Consider the following 12527-nt stretch of genomic DNA (forward strand, 5'->3'; position numbering starts at 1 on the left):
AGTTTGTGTCGCTTTACTGTTGAAAACATTAACTGCAGATCAGCGAATCAAAGTCAACCCATGAATAAGGCTCTGGTCTGTTGACATTTGAAAAAGACAAACTCAACAACTGAACTTTGTGGCATGAACACCTATTCTGAATTCATAAAGAAGTGTATAAATGTGTGTGTGTCTGTGTGTGTGTGTGTGTGTGCTTTTAACACAGCTCTGAATGCTACAAGGTTAGGCTTTTTCTTTTTAATGCAAAGAGGACTAGTCTGCTTAAAAATAGTTCAGTGAGCTCAGATGTCCATGGAGCGCTGTGATCAGTGAATCAGGTCAGCAAGTGCTGGGAAATCTGGTACAACTGGAGAGAAAACTCTGTAGGGAGAAAGAAATCATCCCATTACTCTCCAGGTACATTTTACAAGGCTGTTTACTACAATTCTTATTGTGTTTCAACCTCGTCGGCCCCCGCAACATCCGGAGCGAAGAATGCAGAAATCAATGTTGGGAAGCCTTTTCTTGTGTCCTCTCCGCCTTCCTCTCTGGATAACGGTTCTTTCTTTTCTATCTGACTTTGATGCTTTCTTTCTCTTTGCACCCGTTTCCACTTTTAAAATGTGTTCCAAACTGGTGTAAGTTTTTACCTGGGCTTTAATGTCCTCCTGCATATGTGATGTGATCGATTATGCGATCTGTTTTCCTTTTTGGAAAAAAGAAGCTGACAGTACCGTCAGTCGACAGACACGGTTGATGCTCAGAGAAAACAAATGACATTCAACACATCAAATTCATCTCTTGGATTGCAATTATTTTGTGAAGACATTTCCTATGCACACATATAGTATATCTGGTAATCAGGAGGTGAATGAAGAGGAAGCTTCATTTGTTTTTTATGGGATTGTGGATCAATTTGAGGAGTGCCTGTATGGTTTGCGTGTTGCAGTGAGAGCCACTGGTCTGGTCTTGGTCTTGGTCTTGACTTGGTCCCCACCCCTCAAAGTATTTGTCTTGTCTTGGTCTTGATACACTCTGGTCTTAGTCGAGACTTCATCTTTGTTAAGGTGGTCTTGACGACAACATTACTTTTCTTTTGGTTTGCAAGAGTGTTTTTACCTTTGTGGTGTGAATGAACTGTGCAGCGACACATGTGCATCGATAATAACCCTTCTCAAACCAGGGAATTCATTACATGCCATGCTCCCAGGATTTACAGATTGTTATTGCTTTTGCGTGGCATCAGGATCAGTGTAGCAGCATAAGTAACAGAAAGCCCCTTCCATGCGCACGACTACCCAACCTCCTAAATAAACCAATGACTCAGGTATTAGGTCCACAGGCTGGTCTCAACAACTCCCTTAAAGTCACGTCCCAGATGCCTGGCACATGCAAAGTCCAGCATTTTGGGCAGTTAAGGACGACAGCCCATTTGACACGGCCTATCGTATTTTTTACAATACCTACATGTGTTTTCAATGCAGATGGAGAGAAGTCGATACTGAAGAATCACCTGGAGCAGAAGCCTCAGGCGCAGTGGGGCTCCATGGATCCTTCCAGAATAAACAGAGGTCCTCTGGAGGATATCAACTCGCCCGAACAGTGAGCTCTTCTATTTCTTCAGCACCTCTACCCCCGTGTCCCTCTCACTGTCTTGTCAGCTTTTTTTCATCAGACTACACATTACACGTATCGCAACCACCAGCAGTTCTCAGGCGGTTGCTCTGGCAACAGAGCCCTGCGAAAGCACGGACCGGTCCTGTACCTTTCTTCTCCCACTGACACGTCAACATACATATAACCAAATAGCGTGTATGTTTATTGTCCCGCCACGCTAGACTGACTGCAGCATATATACTCACAGTCAAACACACGCGTGTGCTTGTACAGTATGCATGCGTTGACATGCAGTCGATTGGTTTGTTGTCCCAACTTGTAAGAGAATATGGTCTGAGAGTCTTGTGACAAATCTACATTCACTCAGGAAGCAAAGTTGAGGGATGTTGACTTCATCAATGGAGGGGGGGGGGGGGTACTTCATGCTTCATTGAGAGCTCTCCCTCCCACACTTGTTTTACTAGACCCAGGAGAAGAATGCGTAGCATAGAGGGACAGATGGATGGACATGAATGGGAGAGACAGCAGACAAGGTGGGGGTAAAATATTGTCGAGAGGGCAGTTACAGTAAGAAGACGGATAGAGACGGACGGATGTTTAGATAGGAAAGAGAGACAGAGATGAAGATGAGAAGGCGGAGAGGAAGAAAGAAAGCGGCAGAGACTCACAGAGGCTTATGTAACCAGTGATTTACAGTTCGCATTGGAAGCAGCTCTGAAAATAGACGGGGAGAAGAAGTAAAGGAACACTTGGAGCTATTCCCGTGCCGCATAAATGTTTGATCACATGGAGGGAAGAGAGACAAAGAGGCAGCGAGAGACAAGAAGAGACAAATGTAAAGAAGTGGGGAAAGAGGTATGGTAAGAGTAAAGATAGAGGACCACAAATGGTAAGACCATGTGACGTGACGAATGCTACCGAAAGTCACACACCAGGGGTATAATGTTGTGTCTGTGTCATATTATACATCAAAAAATGATGTCCTAGTAAAAAAAGGTGTTTCCTTCACAAGTAGAAACAGGTCAGGACAACTGACTAGGCCCATTAATATTAACAAAATTCACCTAATTACAACTTTTCTCTCGGTCTATCACTGATTGAGCTTGGATTTCATTACCCCCCCTCTTAATTTTTTACATAACTGCCATTTGGTTATGTAATTTTCTTGCAAGCGGCTGGCAGTGGCGCTAGGTGAGAACTGTCACAGCAGGCGGAAGCATGAAATGTTCTTTTTGTCAGATGATCCCAGAAGCTGAGAGGCATGGCGGATTAGAGGTTTAGTAAGGAGAAGTGGAGAAGGGACTGAGGGTGATAAAGAAGACAGGAAAAACAATTGGAAAACATCCTGAGGTCTTTATGAACTGTGCTTTGCCCGTCTGTTGTGATCCATCTTTTCTATGTTACTGTAAATGATCGTTCCTGACCATTTTTACTGCCATTTCCACATCCCCTTATAATAACTTGAATAGGTTAACCAGCCATTTTGAAGAGATAAACGTTTGGTAACTCACTACTTGATTTTACGAATGTGTTATTGAAAACATATAGCCAAAGTACTTTATAAATGAGACCAAATAAATGCATTTGGGCAGAGTCATTTGTTTTTGTTTCCTCTCATCAGTTAAACAAAAGTAGTTAAAAGTAGGCTACAATTGTCAGCACAATACAAACTTTCAGTTTCATGGGGCTCAAAGGTGTACTGCAGTTGTAAATGTTAAATAATACAAGGTCAAATGTATTGGACGAGCCTAATAAAATCTCTCGCGGCCCATTTGTGGCTGCGGCTGCTGTAGGGTTATGTAATTTATAGTTCATAATATATGTAGATAATATACGTAAATGTAAAATCTAACCTAATGTCCCAAATAATTACATTCATATTGGATTTTGGAGCACTTTTACATTAAAAGTGTTCTGTGCAGCAAGTTTTGTGACCTTAGATGTGGAGGTCAGAGGTCAGGTGGGTGGGAGTGTAGGGCTTCCAACTTTTATGCCAAAGTTTCTAGTAAAAATAAAAAAAATCATGTGAAGTACCCCAAAATTGTACTTCCATGCATTTGAGTAAATGTACTTAATTACTCTCTGTCTCTCACGTCGTAACTTTCCTTTTCTGTCTGCAGCATACAGCGCCGACTGTCCTTGCAGCTTCCCATCCTGCACCATGCCTACTTACCTTCCATAGGAGGGGTCGATGCCAGCTGCACCAGCCCCAACGGCAGCCCTGGTTCCAGCCCACGGCACAGACACATGCCCCCCTCCTACCGGGTAATGGTCTCTGGCCTGTGAGCTTCATTCACTCCCCCACCTGGCTCTTTGCAGAGGAGACATGTATGGTTCTTTTTTTCTACAAAAATAGACTGATATCGTCAGCGTATGTGCGTATTTTGTCTCGGAAAACAAGGAGGACAAGGGGAGAAGAGGGGGGAGGGGGGCCGAGTATCACTCTTCGTACCTCTTCACCCCAGCCTCTCTTGAGAACTGAAACCCTCAGTCAGGAAAGGGGTGGGAGGAGACAGAGTGGGCACTGGATGACTCTTACAAACTCCCATGATTCACAGCAATGTCCCCGTGTTCATCTGCTCCCCTTGCCTAGGCAAACACACATATGCACAGTCAAACAAACACAAAAACACTGAAATACACACACAACCACGGACACACTGATACCCCTATAGCGGAACAGTGGTGGACCAGCCCTGACCTGACGTGTAGCCTTATCTGCTTCAGAGGGGATTGTCTGTTTCTGTTCCTTATCTGTTGTATGAATGTGCTCGTGGCTACGTTTGAGCTTGTCATCTCAACTTGAGTATTTCACTGCTTCAGTGACTGGATACCAGTGTGGAGACATGGATTTTACAAAAACCCAACGAAGGAAATCATCCGACATACTCCCCGACCCCTTCCCTGTTCTTGTGGAGACATGTATATATCATCATTTCTGACTTTGATGTACTGTAAGCTTTGTATATGCTGTGAATGGACAATTAAAGGGGTTCTAAATGTAGAGCTTGTAACAGAAGCAGGTTGATCGTGACACGGAACCCTACAAAGAACTAGACATGCGTATGAAAGATCTGAATTGGTTTGTGTAATTGTTGATAATTTAGCTTATGGGCAGCAAAGTAAGAAACATCAAAGTGAGTCACAGAACATGAAAAGGCACCAGGGGCCCGTTCATCATAACTTGGATAAAGACGCACATGGCTCTTTATTCCTTTTTCGCTAAATTTGCACCACTGGTTTCATCAGAGATTTCACATCAGACTTTGCGTAAGCCTTTAATATCTTACAATTTGCTTAATATGTCCTCAGAAAGCATGTTATACAGAATATTGATGCTATGCCTTTTAACAGGTCTCCAAGGCTGCATATATTAGAAAATAGAGCTAAAAGGCACCAAAAGAGTGTTCCACAGTTGTTATTTATGTGCGTTTTATGCCAAGAAATGCACACATTTAGATCAAAACGTAAGAGCGCACCTTATGACTTCAGCTGCTTTTCAGACAAGGCATTAGTGACAGGCCTGGTCATATTGATCCCCACAGAGTGGTCTCCATAGACTGTTAAGATGTCTGATCTGATCTGGCCCTCACAGCTAACCAGCACAGAGAGGGGCCATGGCTTCATGTCAACGGCAGAAGGGCACAATTACCTTTTTTGGAAGAAATAACATTCAAGAGGTGATGTTGGAAAAGGATGTAGGTCGACCACCTCCACAACTAGTTTGGATTAAACGGTTGACTTGAATTTCCACGAGCGGTAGTGAAGACAAGGGAGACATGGGAGGGAGAGCCTTGTGTGATCAGCCCCCAAAACGGCTGCAGCTTTCAGTTCCAAGACGGCAATGACACCACTGCTGGTCACATTGATAGAGCATAAAGCACAGACGCGGGGCTTTCTGTCACATTGAGTGTCAAGAAAAAATCACTTCACACTTAGCAACAGTGAACATACCTCAGTTGCTATGGAAATGTAATTCAGTGCTGTTGAACTGGGCCCAAGAAGGCTGCACTTGAGCAAAACGGTCATCGACACGGTGTCGTCCTCGTGCAGGAGAAAAGCAAACGGAGACTCCGGACAAAAAAAAAGGACTTTTTTATGGAGTGCAAGATGGTTGTTCTTAGCATATGTTTCACCATTGGTGTCTTGGTTTTTAGTTTTTAAGGCGTTTGTTGAACGCCGTGCCTGTTGTCTTATATTGTAGCCTGCAGGACCCACAGTACATAAATTAGGGGTGAATTTGGCGCCGACCCAGCAAAACTACAACATTGGCCACACACATCTGTAAACTGTACAACGTGTCATAGATTTCTTTAAATTAAATTGCCTCAATGCATGGGACAGTGTGGGAGAACTTGGTGAAAGCTCCACTTCAGCTGGAGTGGATTTCCCTCTGCAAGTCGATGTCTGATCATAAACACTGTCTTTAGTTACAAAGGCCAGTCAAGGACACAGAATTGGAGTGGGGAGACAAGCTAGCAGAGATCCGCCTGCTATCGGACATATCAGGGTGACTTCCCGTGAGAACTCCTCCCACTTCCAGCCCCTGCTGAGCACAGGAGCAGGGAAGCCCCGAGCACAGACCTCCAAGGAGTCACGGCGTCTCCCTCATCGTTGCCAATTAGAGAATCACGGTCACCGGACAAGCGAGTGAGAGACATTGTCAGAGGGTTGGTTCTTCCTTCAGGAGAAGAAAACCAACTGCACATTTTATATATTACATTATATGTGATTGTGTACAATTTGCTGATGCCCCCATGATGGTGTCCGTGTATGGAATATTTGGTATTTGGCTTTCTCAAGACGGCATGAAATGAAATGTATAATTCACAGAGTTACCTCTGTTTTTGCAACTGTCGTGACAAATCCACTCTGTCGTTTTCATCTTCTTCACCTACAGTTTAGATTTTTTTTTGTTTCCTTAAAAAAAAAAATCATGGATTTAAGTTCTTTTAACCTGTTGATCAGCTCACACATGTCAATGCCAAGATTCTCAGTGGACTCGACATCATCACATCGACTATGCTACTGGTTTAGCAGTTATTCACTGAGGGCAATAAAGTGAAAGTAGCAGCAAACGATCAATCCTAATAACCCACTCCTGGCATTTACCAAATTACAAAATGACTTTTTTTAGTTAATAATCTAAAATGCCAAATGCAGATCATCAGGTATTGTTTTTTTTTTCTTGTTTTTTTTTTAGATGTGCCCTGATTTATTTTTTCTATTAGGATTAATTTCAAACTTTTTGGATGAAAAACGGATGAAACATTGTTGAAATGCAATTATGGTAGGTCAAGGGCTCATAATTTCCTGTAATCAATAACGTCATGCCAATGGTTTGTATTTGCCACAGGTCTTTCTACCTTTTCAGTTTGCAGATCAAAGTGACATATACGTATATAATTATATCTTTGTATGTGTCATTATCAGGGTTTCTGGAGAACACGAAACATACATGTCCAAAAATATAACAATATGACGTATATATTTAGTGGAAAAACACACAGGTCCATACTGTTACTGTTTTGTCAGTTTGATATGTGGTATCACATGGAGTTAAGTTCAATTAAGAGTTTAAAACGGAAAAACAAAACCTACGTTTAATGCAACATGTTCAAGAGGGGCAATAACTTGTTTTCTTATTACAGAAAGAATAGAAAACTATATATATATATATGTATATGTAAAAGTTCTTTACGTACATTCTCATTTTTACATAGGAAATATTTCACTAATATGCCACAAGGATACTTGGTCTTTTTTTTTTTCTTTTTTTTTTTACAGTATCTGTAACTATGTTATGTACAGATGAGGTATAGATATGAAAAAGTTGTATAAAATAAGTATCACACTTGGAACACCTGAACATTTTTTGGAGCCATTAGTTGTTATGGGGGGATTTGAATAACATTCTTCTTTTATTGTCTGAATGTTATGGACGGCCTTTACTTTTCACATCATCGTTAAATAAAGTGAGACTGAAAATAATCTCTGATGTAACAGAATCCTTCCTGTCGTTCTCCACAGTGTGTTTGCATTCGTAATGTTGATCCACACGCAGTCGATCAATGAAGAAGTCAGTCCACGATTTGCTTTTTTCAAGTTGCTTATTAAGGTGGAATCGGCAAAATGTCACTCTTTAGTACCATCTAGTGGCAGCGTTAAGAACCACATTCGTAAACTTCCCCACAATTTCCCTTCTAAGTGTTCCAGCTGTTCGCTAACTGCTTTAATGCTTCAAAGAGAAGCAGAGATCCACCCATAGAAATAGAATGAGAGTGGATCGGACATTGTACTTTTTGCCGTTGTACATTGTACTTTCTTCATTTGACTAGTTCAAACGAAAATGGCGGTTGCTGTAAGTTGCTGTGGAGACAACACACATCAGTCGGGTTTGAAATCTCCAATTTGATGATACAACAACATAAATAAGATGCGATTAAACTTCAAACTTCCTCGATTGTTATCCAACAGCAAGGCAACAGAGATAGTGCACAAAAATACACTTCTCCAAACTTCGTACTAATACACTGCTCGTTTGGTCATTACATGGCCATTACTGCAATACCTCACCTCGGTGAGTTAATGACAATTTACATAAAAGTCATACTATGACCTTTTTCATGACTTTTTTAATACGTGTTGCAATCTGACTCAAAGGCTGCAACATGAATTGGAGACCAGACGAGTTAAAAGTAATAAATACATAGATACATTTAAAGAACACATCAACTAAACAAACATGGTGAGTCAGTAATCAGTATTGTCAGCATGTGTAGACGTGTGAAAATGTCTGAAACAACCAAAACAAAACAGCAGCCGTGTCACCCAAGTGAGAGGCTTGAACCACACCAGGCTCAGGTGGCTCATCAGCTGCCGATCAACATCCTGAAAGACAGAAAAGAAGCAAACAGGACACAGATCCCGAGTGGAAGGGAAGGGAGGGGCGTCACACATGCTATACTATGACTTTTTTCGACATACTATACTAGGATTTTTTTATGATTTTTTGACATAATATGCTATTACTTTATTATGACCTTTTTCAACATAATATAGTATGATTTTTTTCTTTATGCTATACTATGACTTTTCGACATGCTATACTATTACTATTTTATGACTTTAAAAAAAATATACACTATGATTCTTTCCCATATTCTACATATACTATGACTTTTTTTGATGTGTTTCTTTTTACTTTTTTCGACTTGCGATACTATCATTTTTTTCAACATGCAGCTAAATCTGAGAAAATGGGCAAATAACGCACGAGTACACACCGCCAGAGACAAGTAAAAAAATGTTTTCATAATCTGGGTAAATCAAATCTTTAAAATATCTATAATCAATACTCATTTAGTAGTAAGTAAGTACAATTTATGTATATATAGCACTTTCCACAGACAATAGTCACAAAGTGCTTAACAGGAGCAGAAGAGAAGATAAATAACACAATGTGACAATACAAGCTCCCCTAATTTACAAAAACAGTTTTTAAAACATTAAAACATATTTAAGAAAATACACAATAAAAAGATAAACTAAAATGTTTGTGTGTTAACTATGGAGATATTATTTGATGTCATTTACATAGTGAGCTTTAGAGATCTAGTGGGCATATTTAAAATAATTGGACAGAGCCAGTCTAGCGGTTTCCCCCGCATGGTCTTTATGCTATTCTAAGCCAGCCACCTCCTCTTGGTCCATAGTCAGCTACATCATGAAAGTGGTATTTCTTTAGGTAGCAGATATTCTACATGACTTTACAGGACAACTGCTCACCTTGTGATGGTTAGTGAACTTGAATCCAGTTTGCCTCTGCTGCTGCTTACTGGTTCAAAGATAACCACAGATTGTGCCGAGCTGCTTCCGCAGGAAGAAACGCTCCAGTGTTTGTAAATGCTGCTTGACCTTCTCTCTTGTCTCAGTGGGAGCATGCTGTGCAAATGAAAGGCGGGTTGATTAAGTTGACCTGGGTGTCAGTGGAAGGGAAGTGTCTATGTATCCTCCTTCACATGTGATGGCTCCCTTGGAGAAATGAAGGCTTAGTTGAAGACCAGAATTGCAAGTACAAGAGCCGGTATTATATCCAACCACCAATGCACATATTTAGTTCCAATGATCTGAGGAAGAGGGATACACATGAATTTCAGAGGAGCTTGACAGCTTTTATATCACAACTGTATTTTATGATGGTGTATGAACATTCAAATAACTGTATTTACTGAAGGCTGCAACTAAAATTTTACACAGCAGAGTTCGCTGTATGAGAGTAGCGCAGAGCAGCAGCCATGATGGGGCACACCAACGCGCACTAAAAGGCAGGAGCAGTTGGCCCGGATATGTAAACAAAGCACAGAGAAGCTCGGATTACAACACACAAAGAGGCAGAGCGACTTCATTCTCCTCTCAGGTCGACATTACTCCACTATATCTTTACATGGCAAAAAGTTGCTTGCTGCGCTTAAAGGGATAGTTTAGGTATTTTGGGTAAATGGGTTTGCATGAGGTACTTATCGACAGTCATTGTATTACTGTAGACGGTGGTCGGCACACCCCCAGTTTGAAAAAAACGGGCAGGAATACCGACACAAGAGCAAAAATGAGCGAATATACAAACTACAATATACAGGGGCAGAAGAATAACATATTTTAGCAACGAAAAAGAAAGGCCTGTTTTATGCAACATTTAGAGAATTTTCTTTGCTTAATCTTGCTGTCAGACAGCCCTAGTTGATGAGGAAGTAAACTGAACACCTGTTAACACTACACCTGTCTCCTCCAAACTGGGAGCATGCGGACCACCGTCTGCTGCAGGTAGTACAACGACTATGGACAAGTCCCTCATACAACCCCACTTCAAAACAGTCAAACTATCATTTTAATGAGTATTTTATAGAAAACCTTTAACTTTTCGTCTAGTGTTATCACAAGTTAAAATGTTCAATTTGTCAAATACTTTGGTTTATGACATTCACATCAGACATTAAAATGTTATTGTCATTGTGAGCATGTTGGCATGCTGATGTTAGCATTTACCTTAAAGCACCTCACAGCCTCACAAAACCTCTTGCATGATTGTAGGATCTTATCCTACGTTAGAGATTGTAAATTAAGATTGATCCGTTTATTATACAGCCTACAGTCAATGGCTTTGATTGATTATCTGACATAAGTAAGCTAACATTACTATAATTTAAAATGTATCACATTACTTAACTCCATAAATCATAAACAGTGCCACTTTGATTTCTATCTTGTGGGCCAGTTTTAATGAGATTTACTCAATAATTATATTTTTAAATTGCCTCGAGTAAACGACCTATGAGATTTTCTATACAACAGTTGTAATCCCACCTCAGAAAGTCTGCAGGAAGCATTGAGGCAGGGAAACACACACACCCCCTCACACAATCAGAACTAACACCGACGTATGACTCATCCACAAACTACAGGAAGGCAAACAGTGCACACATTGATACACACATATTAACAGCACACTAACAACAATCTTTCTGTTAAAAACATATTTCTGACACACATCCTTCAATTTCAAATAAAACCTTGCCTTTGGATATCTAATATTGATTCAACACCATAACAATACATTCATCTGCAGTATACCCTTGTGTCAGTTACTTTTGGTTTATTGCCTTTGCCAATGGTCACCATTTTCCCCATTAATCTTTCGCATTCAAGGATTTTCAGATGTGGCTTCTAATCCCTCCTCAGTATCACATTACGGCAATATAACCTCATCAAGAGAAGTGGTCAAGGGCATGTTGGAGAGGACATTTGAGAAAGGAGGATATGTTCTATGTATTAGTATGCTGGTCTGCTGAGTGAGCACCTCACACAAACGTGTTGATGAAAATCTCAAGCAAGATCATTATTCATGTTTAAATTGAAATATCACTGATAATAATTCAATAATTACATTATGTTATATATGATGTGAAAAATCCCTCTTGATATATGGCCATATTGTCCCAAGACCTCATTTCAGCGTTTGCAAAACAGCCATTTCTGGGAGGAGCGTGTGCGGTGTGGGTTGACTGATGTCTCCATACATACCAGGATATGTGATTAGAGCCAGAGTTATGGCCAGTGGTTACAATCTCCTGCAGGTAAATTTATGGCCGACATATAATGATGGCGCACTCAGCTGAGCCCATAGTAAATCGAAGACATAGTCTTCCTCCGTCCTTGAGAATTCTGCTCAGTCTCCAAAAGCAGGTGTACCTTAATCTATTTAAGCTGCTGCGTTCAATAACTGGACAGTCCCGCATTGATTGAACTTAATCTACTGCAAAGTTTAAAGTCCTGCCTGTAACAAACTATACGTTTTATTTTCTTAACTACAACTTACTGCCAACTGCTTACAATTTTCAAATTCATGTGGTTCCTAAAATGGGGGTTGAACAAGGTTAGCAAGATAACTCTGTGGAGACGCAAGATAACAGGATTATAAATAAAAAAAATTGATATATTCTTCAGGACTTTCTTTGAAGGGAAACTTTGCCGATTTTCAACCAGCTTTATATCAATGAAATTTGGGGTTTATGTGCAAATGAGAGCCCCCTGCTCATTTGCTGGTGATAAGAAACATTAGAAAGCCACTAGAAAATGCTGGTTCCTGTTTATTTCCATGCATTATGAAAGCCATCTGTGGAAATGTAACAATTGGTAAGCCATCAGTCCATGTCAAGAGTTTTTAAGTTCCATGTTGTTAGTGTAACTGGAAGACCCAATCTGAAATACAGCAACATGACCTGCAAAACGGTTGAAATTAACATAAAATACAAAAGGTACCATATGCGGCCCTTTAAGTAATGGCTCTGCTACACACCATGGATGTTTTGTGATCTTATACCATCTTGTATTTAAGAGTTTTGTGATTTTACAATCACTAGAACTTAACTGAG

General features: G+C 40.5%; 1 protein-coding gene across 1 annotated transcript in view; it reads left to right on the top strand.

The window, feature by feature from the left end:
* gabbr2 (gamma-aminobutyric acid (GABA) B receptor, 2) overlaps positions 1-3882 on the top strand; it is a gene marked incomplete at both ends in the record, with an annotated part of 152123 nt that extends 148241 nt beyond the window's left edge. The window contains 2 exons of the mRNA XM_079176597.1: positions 1464-1581; positions 3717-3882. Of these exons, the coding sequence (XP_079032723.1) occupies positions 1464-1581; positions 3717-3882 (284 nt within the window). The remainder of the gene's footprint in view (positions 1-1463; positions 1582-3716) is intronic.
* Between the last annotated feature and the right edge of the window lie 8645 nt (positions 3883-12527).

This window comes from Pholis gunnellus (assembly GCF_910591455.1).
Source record: "Pholis gunnellus genome assembly, chromosome: 16".
Classification (NCBI taxonomy): domain Eukaryota; kingdom Metazoa; phylum Chordata; class Actinopteri; order Perciformes; family Pholidae; genus Pholis; species Pholis gunnellus.